The 19,112-nt window shown below is 43.3% G+C and overlaps 2 protein-coding genes across 3 annotated transcripts in view; both read right to left on the bottom strand.

Annotated features, from left to right (window-relative positions):
* Positions 1 to 10,925, bottom strand: part of appa (amyloid beta (A4) precursor protein a) — a 31,448-nt gene extending 20,523 nt beyond the window's left edge. For both annotated transcript variants that reach the window (XM_070930888.1, XM_070930889.1), the window contains exon 1: positions 10,772 to 10,925. In XM_070930888.1, the coding sequence (XP_070786989.1) occupies positions 10,772 to 10,831 (60 nt within the window). In that variant the 5' untranslated portion in view covers positions 10,832 to 10,925. The remainder of the gene's footprint in view (positions 1 to 10,771) is intronic.
* A 300-nt stretch (positions 10,926 to 11,225) lies between these two features.
* On the bottom strand, positions 11,226 to 18,661 carry cyyr1 (cysteine/tyrosine-rich 1). The gene is made up of 4 exons (XM_070930642.1): positions 18,327 to 18,661; positions 15,457 to 15,556; positions 14,350 to 14,510; positions 11,226 to 12,369 (listed from the first exon to the last, which is right to left on the bottom strand). Exons 1-4 carry the CDS (start codon positions 18,418 to 18,420, stop codon positions 12,236 to 12,238), a joined length of 489 nt encoding a protein of 162 aa, XP_070786743.1. The 5' UTR covers positions 18,421 to 18,661; the 3' UTR covers positions 11,226 to 12,235.
* Between the last annotated feature and the right edge of the window lie 451 nt (positions 18,662 to 19,112).

The raw sequence follows: 19,112 nt of genomic DNA, 5'->3' as shown, positions 1-19,112 counted from the left end.
ACGAAGGAAAATACAGATACAGGTAATTCTGGTATTTTTAAACCTGGGCCTTTACATATTTTGGGGTGTAAATGGCTACAAGAGTAAAGAGTAAGATTCTTTTTGTTTAACTAGAAACAGAAGTCTCGCTGTGTAATCCCGCGAGATGTGAGTTGTTGCTGAAAGACAACGATGGAAACGTGAGTCAGTAAGCCATCTTAAGATCTACTGGACCAATTCCAAAACTTCCTTTACCCATTAGTCATTTAGACTCCAAAATATGTAAAATTAAGATCCAAGTTTAAAAATACCAGAATTACCATTTAAGCTACTGGGCCTGCTGACCCACATGGGACCACAAAATGAGGTTGCACATAATGCAGTTCAATTATATTTATATAGCGCCAAATCACAACAAAAGTCATCTCATGACACTTTACAAATAGAGCAGGTCGAGACTGTACTCTTTATAATATTATTACAGAGACCCAGCAGTTCCCACCATGAGTAGGCACTATAACCCATGTCAGAGTTGTTAAAGCTCTGCCTGCCATGTTGGTTTAGAAATGATACAAAGCGTTCAACATCCCCATAATAATTTGAGGATGAAATGGAATTCGTTTTACCCCGAGGGAGGCACATAAAAGTCAGACAAAACACTGAAAAACACAAACAATCTAATAATGTAATGCAGTAACATACAAGTTTGTAGTAGTAAAGCGATTAAAGCGAGATTATTTGCTACTGCAATTTGACAGAGTGGTTCGCTACCCCAAGGAGGTTTATGATGAGGATGACAAGCTCACTGCAGCAGTTCACATGAACTGTCCACACGTGTGTGTGTGTGTGTGTGTGTGTGATTTTGTTACACCGCAATTCAAATCAGTTCCTATCTCAGACAGGTGACCTATTTCCACAGCTGGAAACCAAAATCACATCCAGGCAAAACCTTAGACACGTGCAACATGATCTTTGCTTCATCATCATGTGTCTGGCTGTCATGTCATATCATTGTAATAAAGTGCTTTAGATAAGAGCTGAAACAATAAGTCTATCAATCGATTTGATGAGCTGATTAATGTGCAGATATTTTGCTCATTCAATTAATCTTTTATGTTCTTTTTCAAGCAAACACAACTTAGCTGCAAAAATCAAAATATTGAGCCAGAAGAACTTCTTATAGTTTAAATTTCTGCCCCTCACCTCTCAAAGGCAGCATTCTCATTCATCTATACAACTGCACTGCACCGCACGTGTGGGACTTTGTAGGACATAACTGTTCTTCCACTTTATGTAAATTGCCTAACCATTCCCATCTCAAAGTCATTTTATAAAAAGGGACTTGCAGAAAATGTACCGATATGTGTGAACGAACCCGCTTATGGCTGGCGCATTCACAGATGTGATCAGCAGCACTAAAACGCAGGGGAAAAAAGCAAGAAAAAGGTTTATTACCCATTTAATGTAAATGGGGGGTTGTCAGAAAGAGAGATATTGCATCACACGCCTACAAACTGCAAATAAGTCCATTCTTAATAAGTCCACACACACACACACACACACACACACACACACACACACACACACACACACACACACACACACACACACACACACACACACACACACACACAATGCATCTTCTCACTCACACAAAGGATGAGAAACAGTTTAATGTATTCCAGTCCACAGTAAGCACACACATATACACACACACACACGCAGACACATACATACACAATCTTTGAAGTGTCCCCATGGGTGCTGGTCCTGCGGTGCTATTAATTGTACAGTCTTATCTGAGTGGCCCAGGCCTGCCATGGGGAGCTTGGTGGAGGTGGTGGAGGGGGAGGATAAGGGAGGGAGGTGTCTTAGATCAGCTCTCATCCCAGGGGGCGACTCCCTGGAGAGCTAGATGTGTCGCAAGAGCTCTACACACACTCTCTCTGGCACACATCTTTAACAGGCATCTTTGGCTACGTCCAAGCTAGCAGCTAACAAGACAAGGCTTTATTATCCAGGCAGGGACATATTGTACCACACCCAAGATAGTGTCAAGTGGTGAGTGTTAGAGATGGTTAGCAATGACTCAGATACACAATCGCTATGTAGAAGAGAAAAGGCGTCTTCTGCAAGTGGCAGCGTAACACAATGCAAATAAGGGCTTTATTGTGTTATCCTTGGTAGTGTTTAAACATTTATGGCTGGGATAACGTGTTATGTGATACAATAAAGGTATACTGCTTTCCTTTGAGTCATTAATCAATCAATTGTGGTGGGATCAAGCAGAAGCGCGGCTGTCTGCGGGTTGTTTACAAGACGCATCGCTGTGGGAATTTGTTTGCTTAGCTCGAGAGGATATGTGACGGCTGAATTAGATAAGACTGGCGAGGTGACAGAAATGCTCGGTGCTGTTGCACTCAACAGCAGCAATGCTTGTGCACAAGGTGTGTGCATGTCCATGTACACACACACACACACACACTCTATAATCCCCTTGGCGAGCAGGCCCTGCTGTTACTTAAAACCTTAAAATGTGGGTGCGACGCTATCCCACTGGTGTGTCACTGATTACAGTGCAGCCCTTCCCCTCACACTCCCTGCCGGCAAAAAGTTCAATTACAGACCAGATGTAAAACCAGACTTTAAATAAATAAATAAATAAATAAATAGGCCAGAATATGTAAAATAAAAAATAAAAACCTGGGTGTGGGATTGACTGCCTGGCTCATCCTCTAAGCAGCGCTGGCAACGCTTTAGGATGAAGTAAAGTGAAGCGAATCAGGTTATGATGAAACCGAGCACCTCAAGAACTAGAACCAAGATCTTTGTATCTTTGTCTATGATTTTGCTCACATCTAAGATCAACCATGCCCAACTGGTACAGGCTTTCTTCATGTGCATGCCATGTCTTCTTTTTTTTTTTTCTTTCTCATCTTCAGCAGTTCTCATCTTCAAAAGTTTGCATTGAGTCCGTGAGGAAAATGTAAGTTTGTTTGAAGCATTATCTTCATTCATATTAAATGCGATTAAGCTTTGTCTCGGGGGGTTCCTCGGGTATTAGCATCTCAGACAAATCTGTTTGAAATCTGATTAGAAGTGTGTAAGAAAAATAGTTCTGACTTCTGCCCACTTAATTTGTCTAGACATGATGGAGGGACTCTTGGTTTCCTTAGCTATAATCACCATGGATACGGAGCCTGTGCTCACCCCTGGGGAACTGCCTGTTATAACTTCCCTCTGTCATCGCTGTGGCAACCTGAGGCAACACTATTATCCAAGTCACCTGGGAGCAGGAATTTCATCATCATGTTGGCTTGCTTTCGTAAGGAAGCATGAGTGTGTGTGGATGTGCATGTAGCTGTGTGTGCATGCAGCAGTTTTTGTGTGCCTTAAATTGAACGTTAAACCAGTGTAATGGCCGGCTCAGTCAGTAACTGCCTGCTAAACTGGCTCTGACCTCACTGGTATCCAGCTGGGAGGCACCCTGCAGTGGACCGCCAACATACACAGATGGAGCAGTGATCCCATGTGCGCACACACACAGTGAGGATGCACTCAGTGATCACAGCATGAACTGTGGCTACTCAGATCAGAAATTACGCACGTCTGTTTACAATCTCACTCAAAAATATGTCAATAGTGGTTGTTCCTGTCAAAAAGTCATAAAATAGCTGTGTTTCGTGGTCTCCACATGGCTCTGATCCATGATTCAGTCAGAGCTTTTCCATGATATAAGCATTTTATTGCTCGTTGTTTCAATCATGCTTATCTACAGTATGTGGAGGAACACAGCTGAAAACCACCTTGATGCAATGAATGTGTGAGATAAATTATTCATTCATTTTCCTGTGACCATTTCTAAATTTCTCCATCTCCTCCAGGGAGACTTCTCCCACCTGGAATACCCATCTAAACATCCCATTAAAAGCTCAGTGTTGCTGTACCTTGACTACGTCCTATTTGCATCATGTTACGTCACCTTTTTCCCCCCCAATGGGCCATGTCACAAATACTCAGCATGTTGGCCCCTTTGTTGGATGCATATATGTCAACCCTACACTCACCTTCAACAAAAAGATTCAGCGTCTGTAGCAACAGCATCTTCATCCTCCAGATCTATCTATCTATCTATCTATCGATCGATCTTTCCCAACAGGAAATGATCAAACATAATTTTTGTCATCTGTGTCAGCTTTGGTGTAACTTAGCAAATGCTAAAAGCAACTATTTTCTGTTCTTGTGTTTTATAAACACTGCAGAATTTTATTGAAAAAAGGCTGAATTTAAGTATGTACACACCAGAAGCCTAATAACCATGTTTACAGCTATATAAAAAATATTTTACGGCTGATTGTGAGTTGAGGTAATCCTTAATCAGTGTTGTTACAAGGAGTCACTGTGATTCAGGACCCTGGTGTGCGAATGGGTGTGTACTACAGTATATCCGGCATAATCATCAGTGGTTACGAGCAAATGAAATGAAATGCTATCCTTATGATTAATATGAGCTTAACAAGAAAAGAAATTCTATTTCACAAATCCCAAGTGAAGATTTAAGTGACTTGGGGTTTTCCTACAAAGCATACTGTCAGTTCAAACATGAGGGATTTTCTAAACAATGACTTCCTACCGCACCCACGCGCTTGGCGCGTTCTGCATCACTCCTGTCAACTGTACAAACACAGGAAGTCCGCCTCTATAATGGAGACCAAACAGGAAACAGATCCAGAAATAGCAGGGCACTGTCAAGAATACCAGTCCTCTTTCTGACGCAAACCTTCATCTCACCCCTCTCTCGTTTGCACCCACACAGAACTTGGCATTTCAAACAAGTGTTCCAATTTCACACTTGGACTCCAAGAGGACTTGTCATCTACAATTGATGGTGTGTTGCCCAACAGCAAGAGGTACTAGTTTCATAAACCCCCTCAACTGTGAATCTCAACCGAGGGCATGCAGCACTTCAGCAACATACTGTATGGATGACACAGCATTTCACAGACGAAGCAAGAGTGTGAAATTGTTGTGGTGGAAAATGGTAAAAGGAGGGAGAAAGGCTGAGAGGAATGACGGGAATAACACACGGCAGCCTAATTATAGTCCAAGTACCAGGCACCTGAGGTGGACTCCAGTGCTATGGCAACCCTGAACACCCAGGACACTGAGTGGAGACATGGGAAGAGCAAAGAGAGAGGATGAGGGGATGAGATCATTTCAGTAAGTGGAGGAATATAACCTTCGAAAGCAAGGACCCTCGTGGGTATTTGGCAGAGGTGGTGAAACGAAAGAACTTCATCATTAAGAAGAAACTTTCTCAAAAAAGATTTAAAATAATGAGTCAGCAACCTCTGCACGAGTCAAAGATGTACTGGGGCAAAGCAGTTTCCTAGTGTGCATCCACTTAATGAAAAAAATAAGAGTGCTATGGAAACTAGCAGAGGAAACCGGGAGCACCGAGAGTCCAGCTCCACTGTGGCTCCCGGAAGCATTTCTATGGATCACTTGGAAGAAGGGGTTTGTATTGGCTTTGATGGAAGGATTGTGTTTGTGAATAGCTCATGTTTGGATTTGTCGTCTTAAACTGCTGAGATCAAGTAAAGAATTTTAAATCAAATGTCCTCTAATTTTAAATTCAGCTCAGACTGAAGACCAAGCAAATATTTAATCCAAAAACATCAAGGGGAATACTTCTAATACTCCCACTTGTGTTTGCTGGCTAGTTGAAGCAGAAATTTCTGCACTTTTGAAAGCTTTCTGACCTTTTGGTCGGGAACATCAACAGCATCTGGTGCATGTCTGGACTTGGCAGTAGCCAGGGAAAATTTGCTATAGAACTACATGCTCTTTTTGAACTGTGCCTCATAAATTCATTAATTCAATTCATTTATGAAGGAAAATCTTTTTTTTTATTCAAAGCAGAAATATAAGCGTGTCAATATCAAATTTATTTACACTTCAGTACAATTTCTGTGGGCACTAATCTCATTCCATATGTTGATATTTTTAATAGGGGTTTGGGGGTATTTTGGCCTTTTTAATTTCCCCTGGAGGGATTAATAAAGTATTTCCTCTTCTTCACAGCTGATGGGCAGATCAGAAACATGGGGGGAGAAGGTAACAAAGGCCTCCTTGCAAATTGAACCTGACTATATGGTATGCGTCTTAGCCACTAAACTACCGGGACTCTCATAGAGACGCATGCTTTTTTTAGGACGGAGGTACCAAATGTGCTGTATGCCACTCTGGTTTCACTGAGTTATCTCTAGACTGAATTTGTGGAGCCACTTCATATCAGTCTTAAAAGCACTTGACCCAAAATAAATGCCCAAACTCCCAGGCACAAAGGCGGGGGCGGGACCTCTGCTGGTCTCCTCTCTAACAACTGAGAGCTTAAGAGGTGAGCCGGCGTTTCTTTGGTTCATCACACACCTCCAGTCTGGGATCCAACAGAGAGGACATGAGCAGCCTGTTCATCGGGCCTGAGTCATGATGTGTGACGACAAACACACACACACAATGTATTATAATACACTGATTGCAGCACCATCCGTTAGCTACATGGGCGTGAATCCACACACACTTCAATTTATATGCTGACTCATCCATCACACGCTGATAATGTTGTGTCCGTGTGAACAAATCCACGATTATAACTTGATTGTATTGGCCTTGGTCAGATTATCACAGCCTCGGTCATATCTCAGTGGAAGGTCCGTCACACATACACCATAGCCTTGACTGTGACACATGGCACTTATGATGGAGATATGACAATAAAAGCACTGCAGAATTGATGCCTGAACAAGCAATGGCAGGAACACGCTTTTAGATGGAGGCTATGTGTGTGTGAATACTGTGTGTGTGTGTGTGCAGCTTCCTCACTGATGAAGTGAAAGCTGGATGTACTCTGTGCTGCTGCTGAGTAATTGCGCAGGTCAGGGCGACTTGTTTCTCGGCTTATTATTCAGATTCTGTACCAACAGCTGCTTACTCAGCAGCACTGAAATGAAGAGTGTGTCTTCATGGCGCACTGCTGATATTTACAGATGGAAATAATGGTCCAATGGTGATGAATGGTGCTGCCAAGGGGGAGATTTGCTCTAATATGAGAAGTGGGAGGGAGAATGTCGTGTTCCCTGAAGACTACGAGGCAATAACGCTAGGGGTGTGTACATGTTTGACCTATTAGAGCTAATTATGAGCGAGTCATAAAGAGGAAGAGGTGAGCAAGATGAAGAGGAGGCTTTTTAAGAGGATTTACTTGCAACTCCAAATTAGTGAGACGTAACATTTTGTACACAAGCTGTATTATTCACATTTTGGCTTAGTGTGGCTTCAGCTCAACTCAACAGAAACCCATGTAAAAGCCATCCTCTACATCTTGGCAGTACTGTATCTGTATAGCACTGGCTTGACAGTCAGGGAATCGGGATCTTGAACAAATCCCCAAACTGGCTAAAAATACTTCTCACAACAGTAGCTGATGTACCCTTAAGCCCTGCTCAGTGGCCAGCGGTGCTGCTTGCATCATGAAACGTCTGCATCCAGACCTTCACTGTAAATCAGTGCGCTCTCTCAGTCCCAGTTCCTTATGCTATCAGATACTTGTTGGATCTAATCAAACCTTCTGGCATTCATCCACAGTATCTCATTCGGAGGCCAGGCTGCACGGCACAAAGCAGGCCTTTGAGCTAGGCACCGGCCTGCTACCACTGAAATCAGCACTACCAGATTCCTAACATGCTTTGAAAAGGGATGCTACCTTTCAGTAGGACAAAAAAGACAAAAAAGAAATGAGAAGGAAGCAAAGAATAACAGGTAAAACAATTTTCAATGTTCATGTACAGCTGACTGCCATCACTGCCAGGGAAATATAGTCGTCTGAGGTTTCATTAAGTGGACAGAGAGGAGAAGCGATGGACATGCAGCTTCAAAAGACAGCAAGCACATCAGCGTCAACCCCCGTTTCCACGGACCATGACAACAGAAACAACAGTATCAAAAGGTCAGGAATTCTTTTCTCCGGGACAGACAGAGGGGGATACAGGGGGAACATTAATTGGGAGAGCTGCGGTGTCATTGTTGTTGTTGACACAACTAAGATGGACAATGTGCACTGTTTGAACAAGGAATTTGTTATAGCCAACTAAAAAAAGGAAAAAAAGGAAACGCGAGAGACAAAAAGCAGGGAGCGCTGGAGACACACAAGATAAACACTTTTTTAACACGTATACTGGAAGCCCTGGGTTCAGTTTGAAGTCTTTCTCCGGGGGTTGTCAAAAGGCATTCTGCAAAATGTAAATTACAAACTGAAGTAGAAGTGGGCGAGGCAGGCCAAATTGGGTACAATAAAAAGTAAAATAAGAAAACAGAAAGCAAGAGGATATATATTAGTGTCGGCGGATTTCTCCTTCAAAGAATTGAAACTGCAGCATGAGCAGCAGAGAAGGTGCCAGAGAGAAACACTGGCAGCGCCAACAGGCATAATGGCATTAAACTCACTAATAAGGGGAGAGGGCTGGTCCGCCCCAGGCTGAAAGACTGCAGTATGCACACAAACAGACTGCCTGCGACCATCCAAGAGCCATTTCCCAAGGATTTACAAATACACAAAGGCTGGCATCCAACTCCCACGCTCCACACCACCGGCCCGTCAGGAAGAGCAGCTTCCTAAAGCTGTGTGTGTTTAGAAGTGCGTGTGTTGCAGTCGTGAAGGCCATAAACAAGCCCCAACAAGATCAAAAAACGTGCAACACCTCATTTTCAAGTCTGATTTAATCTTATATTACTCCTGAAATTTCAAGCAAGTTCTTTCTATCAAATTGCATCACTTCTTCCTTTGTTGATATTGTAAATACAGGACTCAAAGGGTAAAGAGTTTCTAAAGTAACCTAAGCAATGGATTATGAACAAAGCCAGTGCTTTGCTTGATGAGCAGCCCAAACTATTCATTCCAACATGTACACTGATTATAGGCTACACGCAGGAAACAATGATGGTCAGCTGCCACATTTCACCTGATTCATCTGAAGGAAAACAAAAAAAACACAAAAGCTGACCAGAAATGGCCAAGACAGCAAAAACAAGAGGCCTAAATGGAGTATAATAACCATCGTTTGGTGCGATCAATCTATTACAAGTAGCACCTTTATCATGTATTCAAGCTATAATTTTTTCAAACAGAGATGTCACAGACAACATTGAGCTGCAGCTGCTCCTCAACCACAAAGGCAGGTCACACCTGAAACAATGTGGCTTCTGGTGGTTATACAGGAACGTGTCATTTCTCTCACAGCAAGGACACAAAAAAGACTAAATGCACCTACATAACATCACCTCGACCACTGACAATGATGACATGACATTTTAACGAATCTATATGCCCTGAAAATGGCTGAATTTGATTAAATAACTGCAATTGTTCAAATCTGAGTGACATATTAAAAACACGATCAAATAAATGACTGGTGGTTAAAAATAGACATTTTTTGCAGTGTACACTCACAAAGCGATGCTGTTGGCAAAGACGCTTGAAAAAAGGATGAGTGGTGATTATGTGAAACTAGGTGCACTGTAAAGACATTATTAAAGCACAACATATATTTCCAATGTGACTATCATCACTCTGAACTGTACGGCGGGTTAGAAAAGAGCTTGAAAGGGCAACAATGACAGTCAAAGCTCCTGTTGGCTTCCCAGCTTCCCGACCCTCCATAAATGCTGCAGTGCACCGCCGCCATCTTACTTCTCCATTCTCCTCTCTACTCCATCTGACTGAAATATGTGGGAGAGCGTTCATAATGTTTGTTTTCCGAGGGCATTGTCATCTCCACGGGTTCATTTGCTTTGCTCAAACCAGATTCTGGCGTCAAGTCGTCATTATGAGAGAACAAGACGTCTTGTTGACTTATTTTCATTCCCAAAACACGCCCACTCCCTTAAAATTAGCCCTCGGGATATGGAAAATGAGACAATACGCTTTTCATTTATTCACTGTAATGACTTTAACAAGATTAAATTAGCCCAAATGACCAGTAAATAAGCGTTTTACAACCGCAGCTCTCGAAAACATTTGCGCAGTGTTACTGAAGGTAAATCATTTGTTGACAAACACAACTTGTTTGTAAGATTTTAAAATCAGAGAAAAGCAAGATGCTTCTCCGTTTCACACAAAGGAGAAGGACATATTATGGGTTTGGCTTTAAATCAAGAGTGTCGGACATTGTCTCCATTGTCACAGAGTCTCAATAAATCAGTTACCACAGGCTTAAAGGGAGACTTTGCCCGATGAAAGGCATTACGGAGCATCGGAACAGCGGTATTTAAAATAAATACGCCTTTTTTCTGTCTAGATCTCGTGCTTCTGGGGGGACTGATTACAAATAAAACAACAAAGACAAACAAAATATATCGATGGTTAGGTGATGTTGTACTAAACTGTGTCTCTGGTTTAGAAATATCCAAGTATTCAGTGTCAAGTTATCTAGATTTCTACACAAGACTTCCGGTTATAACCTTCAACATAAAACGATACGCAAAAGACCTGCACTTTTTTTAAGTAGCTACACTATGTAATGTACAAATGCGGAAATTACGAAAGGTTTAAGTACTAATAAAAATAATATTTATGCTTTGAGTGCGGGTAGATTCAAAATGCCACACACAACAGCAGCATAGCTTCCGGTCTAGTCGTAGCCAACTCTAGCTAGCTTGACTCAGCTGGCAGCGACAATATGGTGGAAAATACTACACATTCTCACACACGCACAAAAAAACCTCCTTTTCTTACCTCAGCAGCCAGAGCCGAAGCCGCTACAGCCAGCAGCAGTAAAGCTACTCGGTCCCCCATGTCGTTTCACTGACACGACGCTCCTCAAGGCAGCGTTTCACCGAACGGTTTAGCGTTTGCGTCGGCTGAGAAGCTGTGTGTTCAGCGCCGGTGACTCCCGTTGTCTGATGGTGAGCGATACCGAGGCTGCACAGCTGCTCAGCGCCGGATCACCTGACCACAGCGGAGTGGGATTAACGCACACACACACACACACACGTTATCTTTCTGACGCACACGCACACAGTTTTATCTTGCGTACACTCTGAACTCTATCAGACTCACGCACGTAGCCTACATCAACAGCCTCGCGCTCACGCGTTCCCGTTTCAGGGCACAAAACACATTCTCATGCACGCGCACACACGCGTTCATTACGCATCGTTCATGTGAATAAACGGAGACTAGACGTTCATACGGCTCGAGCGTTACGTTTTAATAACTTTAATTTACAACACAGCCACTGAAACATTAAGGAAAGACTTCAAATAACTTCCTGACACATTATGAACACAGTTAAATCCCCTTCAGTCATTAATCACATGAAGCAGTCATAGCACAGTGAGGTCAATTGACTTAATTACTGCAATTCAGATGATGAATATGCGTCACAATTTTCAAGAATATCACACATTTTTCCATTTCAAAAGAGAATCCACTTTGGTTCAACTGAAGGTGAAGAGACCCCCAGTTCAGCTTTCACACTCACATTGTTTCAAGTAAGGCAATAAAAAAACAGTTCATTACCAACAACCACATCCTTTCCAAGTGGCCTGTGCCATTAAGGTCAGTATTATTATCCATTATATTCAAGTCTTTGTGTCTACACATGACAGGTCCAGACCTGACTCGCTTTAAATCATCAATTTCCACCTCAGCCACTGACATAAATCAAGTAAAAAAAAAAAAAAAAGAAGGTAACTTTCCATAAAAGCAGAGTCTACATTGTGTCCTGGAAAGACTTTTCTCCTCCACGCAGACAAACCTGGTCTTCACCTTCATCAAAGCGACGCAGTGCCTTTGATGTACGCAGCCAGGGACGGATAAGGATATTGGTTATTAACGGGGAAAAGTACCAGCTGCAGGGTAGCACGGCCAACAGTTAAGGCTATCAGAATGTGAACTTGTTGGGGCCTTCTTTGGCGTCCTGACCAGTATTGTCTTAAATTGTTATTTATTTTCCCACCATTTGGTCCAGACTCAGCAGCAGAAATGCAGTGACATTTACACACTGCAGGCGTGTAGCTGGGAGTTCTGGCCTGCTGAACAATATTGCACTGGGCCACTCTTTTTTTTTCATATTCGTGTGAGCCCCTTAAATTGTCTTCAACACCTTCAGAGGCCAAAGATGTGCAGCCATCTCCAGGTCTGGAAAACCAGGCCATGAGAGTTCCCTTTGAGCTGCTAGATCTGTGCTGCAGGGATTCACTTGCGGGTGCAGCCAGGATACGGAGGAGGGGGGGAGTAGTTGGCGGGTCGAGGCTGGGTTGGGGTGTAAGGTGGTGGATGCAGCGAGGGGGGGTACATCTCGTAGTCGTAGGTGTATGGAGGTGGAGGACCTGAGTTCAAGGAAGAGAAAGAAATAAAGCAGCATTAGTTCAGCAGGTAGATCAAAAACATTTATTTCCTCCTCCACTTAGGCTTAGGAAACCTGCCCCCATTTCAAGGCGTTTGATGGAACATTTGTGCCATCTAGTGGCTGAACTGAGAAACTGCACCCTGGAGGAAGGGACTTATATGGCAGCAAAAAGTTTGTGGACCACAATGCATCAGTCTCACCAGGGGGGAACTTACATTAATCACTGAAACATCAAAGCAGCAGAAATGAAAGAGAAGATGAATGGAGTTAGTCGAACCCCACTCCAAACCAAAGGGTTGCATCAGCAAAACCTCCCATTTATGACACTATTAGTATTAATAACTCAGAGTCTAACATGTTACAGGAGGAGCTTTATTTTAAAATGTCCACTGCTGAGCTGAAACTGTTATGAACCTCAGACAAGAAGAGCTTGCAAGACGGGGGAAAAAGCCACTTAATTAATATTTTATATCTGTAGGGCACTTACGTAAAATAAAACTAGTAAATAATATAAGCACTAATCACCAAGTCAGTTCAAAGCATATAGAAATATAGATCAACTCATCTTTGTGGCAGCGCAGCAGGAAAATAATGGCACAACACCACCCAGCACAGAAAATAATTCATATCACCGCAGCTACATACATATGCATTCAATATTGCATCACTTTGTGTGTTTCAGCACCATGTTTATGAAACATGATCAGAGCTGCAGGGCAGAGCGAAAGAGTGCCGGTCCAGCGTAGCATGTAGGCGATACACCGGAGGGGAACGAAAAGGGATAAATAAATGATGAGCCCCAGAAAAAAAAAAGACACAGCATTCCTGGGGCTGGAAAATGTCACAGAGTACAGACTGTTGATGTGCAAACAATGTACCTGTGAGTACAATGTGGAAACACTGTCGCCGGTTTTTCTCCCTTTGAGCGGGAACAGGGTGCAACATGTGAAACAGTGAGAGTGGACAACAGAATAAAATCATGCTCATGTAGGAGGCTGTAGGTGATGAAATGAGGTGTATTTGAGTGAATTTCAAAAAGGCATTTGTGTGTGTAAAATGCTTGAACAGAGCTCATGGTTAAGTGGGGACGGTTTGAAGCCTTCACACTAAGAAAAGAAGCAGCTCTCTCTTTGTGTCATTAGTCAGAAACGGTGCTCAAGGCCAAAGTGGATCCTGTAATACAAGACATCTATTCATCTTTTCACATCTGCGGTTTTCTTTTCATATCTGGCCACCTGAGGACAGGAGATGAGGTGTCACTGTGGCATAATGGACCATTGTGCATGTAAATTAGTTGATCAATATTAACACATCATTTAGTCTATACTATATAGACCAGTATAGCTGCTAAAGATTATTGTGGCTGGTGTTATGTCCTTTAAAACTGTGTGTGGCAACTTGTTACCACTTTCTGATAAGTCACACCATATTTATAAATTGTAACTAATGCTTTACTAACATTAATTATGAACGCATTAAATATCAGTAAGAAGAATGATCTTATTGTCAAAAATTGTTTCGGATGAGTATATCCTTTAAAAGTATGTGTGATAAATCAGTTGGTACCACTTTCTAATAAGTCATACTTTATTTAAAAAAAAAAGGGGCTTATAAGTTGTAACTAATGCTTAATAAAAAAAGGATTAACATTTATTAATGTTTAATAGGTCAGATCAGTAATTAATGATTGTTCAGGAAATGTTCTGTTGTGAAAGTGCATGTTTAATCAATATGTTGGAAGTACTTTCTGATAATTAATATATTAAATTATAATAATTAAATAATTATAAATTGTTTAGGAAACATTTTATTTTGAAAAATCCTTTTGGTTCATCTATATCCTTTAAGAGAGTGTGTGTGTGTGTGTGTGTGTGTGTGTGTGTGTGTGTGTGTGTGTGTGTGTGTGTGTGTGTGTGTGTGTGTGTGTGTGTGTGTGTGTGTGTGACCCCTGTAGACCCACCTGGGTAGCCCTGGGTCACAGTGTTGATGTAGGAGGTGCTGAACACGCCGACCCGTGCGCCCCGCCCGTTCTTCATGCACATACACACGCACAGGAACAAGGCCGCCACCGCCCCCATCAGGAACACCACGCCGAAAACTATACCGGAGATGGCAGTGCCCCTGGAACACACACACACACACACACACACATGCATACACACACTGTGAGCCACCCAGTCAAGTGTGAGAGGAGGCAGCTGTCTCAAACAGACATGCGACCAATACGTCTAAGTTGCTGCCATGGAGATGGACCGCAGCATCTGATGTAACTCAGCTGTGTGATGCGTGTGTGTGCAAAGTGTGTGACAGTGCGACAGAGTGTGTGCGCATTGGTGTGTGTGTGGTGTGTTCACTGCAGAGGAGTCTGTGAATTGGCACTATAGAATAGAAAAACCACTCATTAGCAGGTCTGTTACATCTTCATAGTCAGCGTTAGTCAGCATGTCAGATTGGCTGTTCAGGAGCAGCAGACTCAGACTTTCCAAGTCATCCAAGAGTTTACATTTTACAAAAGTATTAATACAAAAACACTAAAGGACACAAACACAGATCATTACAACTGTTGTGTAAACAAACACAGCTCCACCTTAAAAAGGAAACAGAAGTCCGAGAAGTAGGTGAAAGTGTTAGAGCAGCTGTGCTCCAACATTGTGAATCAAGGCAGGCAGAGGTCAAAGGTCAGGTCCTCAGAGGGGTCTTCTGGAACGTTAAAAGACAGCTGGTCCCAACCAGCACCCTCACAACTGCCCCACAACTGATCTCTTGCTTTAGCCAATCAGAGAGTTGCCATCTTACCCGTATACAGTAAATACCAAATGAGTGAATGTGAAAAATAACTTAATATATCCGTCTTTTAAACTAGGAGACACTTTCACACTTGTAAATGTGGATTGATTGAGGAGTTTTAGCACATTAAAACAAGCTGCTTGGACCCCGGTCTACCTGCTTGCAGATCTAGTTGGCAACGTAACTTACTTCAGCCTTATTTGTGAAAGTCAGCATTTTCAATAACAATTCAACCAGACGACGTGGTGTTAACTTGGCTGTTGTTGGTGCATTAACTTACGAGAGGACGTCCCCCACGTAGGCGTAGTAGGAGCAGCAGAAAGGTGGCGATCCATCGCAGCAATACTCTATGCAGCCTTCACACTGGGCTTTACTGCCACCTGCGACACACACACACACACACACACACTTTCTTAAGAATCTGCTAATGCAGAATGTTACATTTTGTGAAACCGGAGGCCACCAGCAACTCCCAGACAGCTGGTAGAACAGAAAACAGGGAGGAGCGTCTCTACCATGGTAACAAAGTCTTTAAGAAACACATTAAGCTCTTCAGTGAAACAATCAAGAATAAAATAACACGCTATGGTTTCTTTTTAAGTGAACAGGGTTGTAAGAAAAATGTGTCCAATTATAATAAAAGAAGCCCTTAAGAGAAACTATTAAGTCAGGTCTTGTTATCTGGGAAACTTATTTCAATGTTCCCCCAGAGGAAAAAATAACTCCAACACTATAATAAAACATTTCATGAACTAACCTCAAAAGCACAACCTCAACCAGCAGCCTCTATTTATACCTTCAAAAGACAGACCTAAAGCACGGAGAGTTGATTTCTTATGAGCTCAGAGAACTGGAGAAGCAAAGAGGCAATCAATACCTGTGGAGCATCTGGGGGGAAACAAAAATAAATAAATAAAAAAGATCTCTGTAGTGAGCTCAAACAGGGACCTTGGGTTTTGTTCCAATAAACCCAGCCACCCCTGCCAGCCTGTATAGTTGTATTTAAGACTTTTTAAATATGAGTCGGATTAGGAACCAAAATAAAACGACTGGGACATTGAAACATGTCTGCGCCTACAGCAGCGACAGGAAGCTTTCCAGTTCTACACAAAGACAAAAGTTCAGTTTCTGCATTCAATTCAATCTTTGTGATTTTGTCCTCAGATCACGATTACAAATGGAGCTTTCTGATCGCATAATATAGCTATGTAATATCATACAAAGATTACATGGCAACAAGCAACCGTTGCCCTGTAACAGCTATGCAGCGTGAGTTAATAGGAGACATGGTTGATTTATTTTTCCATGTCAAGGCTGACTGAAGCAGCGGATCAGCTGAAGCAAACCCTGCAGGACTGCAGCAAACTGGCTGAACTTGACAGACGAATCTGCGACGGTCTGAAAAATTAGCACATTTCTTATAACATTATTTATGTTAGTTAAGTTCATAAGTTCATAAGTTCATTTGTTGACTAGTTTGTCTCGTCTTGTCTTGATATTTTGCGTATTTGAACGAAACTTGGACAGATCAGGAACAAGTTAATCAGATTTTGGTTCACTATATTTAAAACATTTTGTCAGTTGTTTTAAACATAGAGATTTGAGATGAAACGATTAGAAAATGAACTGACAACAGTTTTGGCTCGAGTCATTTAAAACAAACATTCACTGGTTCCAGAGGTGCAACTCTACTTTCAACTTTATGGAAGTGGAACACGACGTCACTGGAGAAGCCCTTTAACAGCATCACACAGCTGATGGAGGTTTCCCTGAAACTGCACCCAGAGACAGAAAGTGTGAAAACGGTGCTCGACGGAAGCAGAATCGTGAGCCACAGGGATCCAGCAACTGAATTAATTACCTTTTGAGTGGGAGGTCATTAGTATGGGACCCTGCAGGACTGACGTGTGTTTGCGTGGGGGTCAAGTTAAGATGATTGAAGAGCCAACATTTACCACTTGCGCACCAACGCAAATCAAGAATCAGCATGATAATTTTACATCTAGCGTGCTTATTCCTGCTACGAACAGACGTGGCATTTGTAGAATCCATTACATGCTTTTGTGTGTGTGATTAATGTGGTTCATTACCTCCCCCCTCCCTCCCTGCCTCCCTGACTGCTCAGCCTATTCAAAAGCATTGTACACACAGCTGTGCCTCCCTCCTTGTACTCGTCTCAACCTGCTGCCACGACACGAGCCTTTTTCATCTGGAGCCCCCCCCCCCCATGAGCTGTGATATTTGTGTGTGTGTGTGTGTGTGTGTGGGGGGGGGGGGTCACTGTCATGTAGAAGGTTGGAGCCTTTCACAATCCAGAGCGCGTCAACACACTTCAAATGAAGGACACTGCGAAGAAAAACAAGCCCTCTGCGTATGGTGCCTCTGCTTTCCCTCAGCAATCACTCACAGCCAATTGACGTGGGCCTGGAGGCATATATGCACATTTACTGGCATGGCTTCACTCACACACACACACACACACACACTCTCACACACACACACACACTTGAATTACTGCAGGAGGATGCTTTTCTCTAAGAACTTCCTAATGTTACATTAAGTGGAGAAAACTGAGAGTCCACATCATTTATTCTGCAGAAAAGTCTTTTAAGACAGAAAACACATGATGCAGCCACAGTTAACCCACCTGTATAATTGAACAGTGCACCTCTGTAAGAAACGCTGTGACATGTCCATGTAAACGCCTCCCAGCAGACTGCTGGTGTTGCTCTGTCTGGGTGGTCCTCTAGAGGTCCTGGCTCCTGTCTCTCCACACGCTGGGAGACAATGGCACTATGTCCTTAACCCCCCCTCCACCACCCTCTCTCTCTCTCTCTCTCACACACACCAGCTCGTCCTCTCCCCTGCCCCCCCTCCACAGCACTGTACCGCAGACTTGCCTCAGATCAAAAGTTTCCAGCAGTTTTCATGTTTGGGCTGTGCGTAATTTTGAGGAACGACTAAACTGGTGGTTCCCAAAACGCGATCGGAAGGAATCACTGACTTTTAAAGGATTCATTTGACTTTCTACAGTTTCCCAACTCTTTCCCCTTTTCTCCAGCAGCCCCAGAGGAGCCACGTTATTAGTGAAACACGAGGAAGAAGAGGCAGATTGTGGACAGGGTGGAAGAGTAGAAACACAAAACTCACCGGTGAATAAACAAAGCAGCAGCGAGTTCCTCAGCACTTTCCATCTGACCGCCTGCGTCCCCCCCCTCCTCCTCCTCATCCAGGGGTTTTCCATGAGCCTTTCTCTTTCTCCCACCTCCCGGGCTGCTTTTATTTTCTTTATCAATGACAGAAGACAACAAAAAGCGCGTCTTCCCGGAGCCTGGAGCCCGGAGCCTGGTCACCTGTGAGGCACTGCCAGGAGCATGTTGAGTCCCCGCTGCCCGCAGTGCTCGTTGTGACTCCTGCTTGTGGAAGTGTTCCCCCTCAAAGCTCCGTTTGTTCCCCCACGTGTGCGCGTCTTCTCCGCCGCGGCTCCGTCCTGTTCCCACACCTCTCACTGACTGCTGAGGGTTTTATTCCCCCTGCTCTCCTCCCCTCCCCCGTCACCCCCCCCCGTTTGCTCAAATTACCCTGTTGAGTTTACACTGAGGGGGGGGAGGTATAAAGTCAACCACAAAAAAGACTTCTGGTAGATATTTTCAAAGTAAGACAGCATATTGTCATAGTGGCACAAATAGTCATTTAATGGATTTTAAGTTCCGGTGTGCGTTTATTTTGAAGGCCAAATTACATGTTTTCCGGTTTTATTCTGTCAAACTTGACGCAGCAAGAAAAAAAACCCGCCTGTGCATGGGTTTCTACGTATGTGCGCGTGTGTACGTGAGCAGTCTCGCCACCACTCCAGCCTTCTGCCCCCCCTGCCCCCCCCCCCCCCCCCCCGCCTCACATACTGCTGCCACATCACGACCTCTGTCGAGATGAAAG

Source organism: Enoplosus armatus, chromosome 24 (assembly GCF_043641665.1).
Source record: "Enoplosus armatus isolate fEnoArm2 chromosome 24, fEnoArm2.hap1, whole genome shotgun sequence".
Classification (NCBI taxonomy): Eukaryota; Metazoa; Chordata; class Actinopteri; order Centrarchiformes; family Enoplosidae; genus Enoplosus; species Enoplosus armatus.
This window is presented reverse-complemented; position numbering and strand designations above follow the sequence as displayed.

Excerpts from the sequence above, each read along its gene's own strand:
- cyyr1 (XM_070930642.1), bottom strand. The coding sequence starts at position 18,420 with ATGGAAAACCCCTGGATGAGGAGGAGGAGGGGGGGGACGCAGGCGGTC. Across the intron at positions 15,557-18,326 it reads GCTGCTTTGTTTATTCACCG|GTGGCAGTAAAGCCCAGTGT; the intron begins GTGAGTTTTGTG and ends TGTGTGTCGCAG. Across the intron at positions 12,370-14,349 it reads TGTGACCCAGGGCTACCCAG|GTCCTCCACCTCCATACACC; the intron begins GTGGGTCTACAG and ends CCTTGAACTCAG.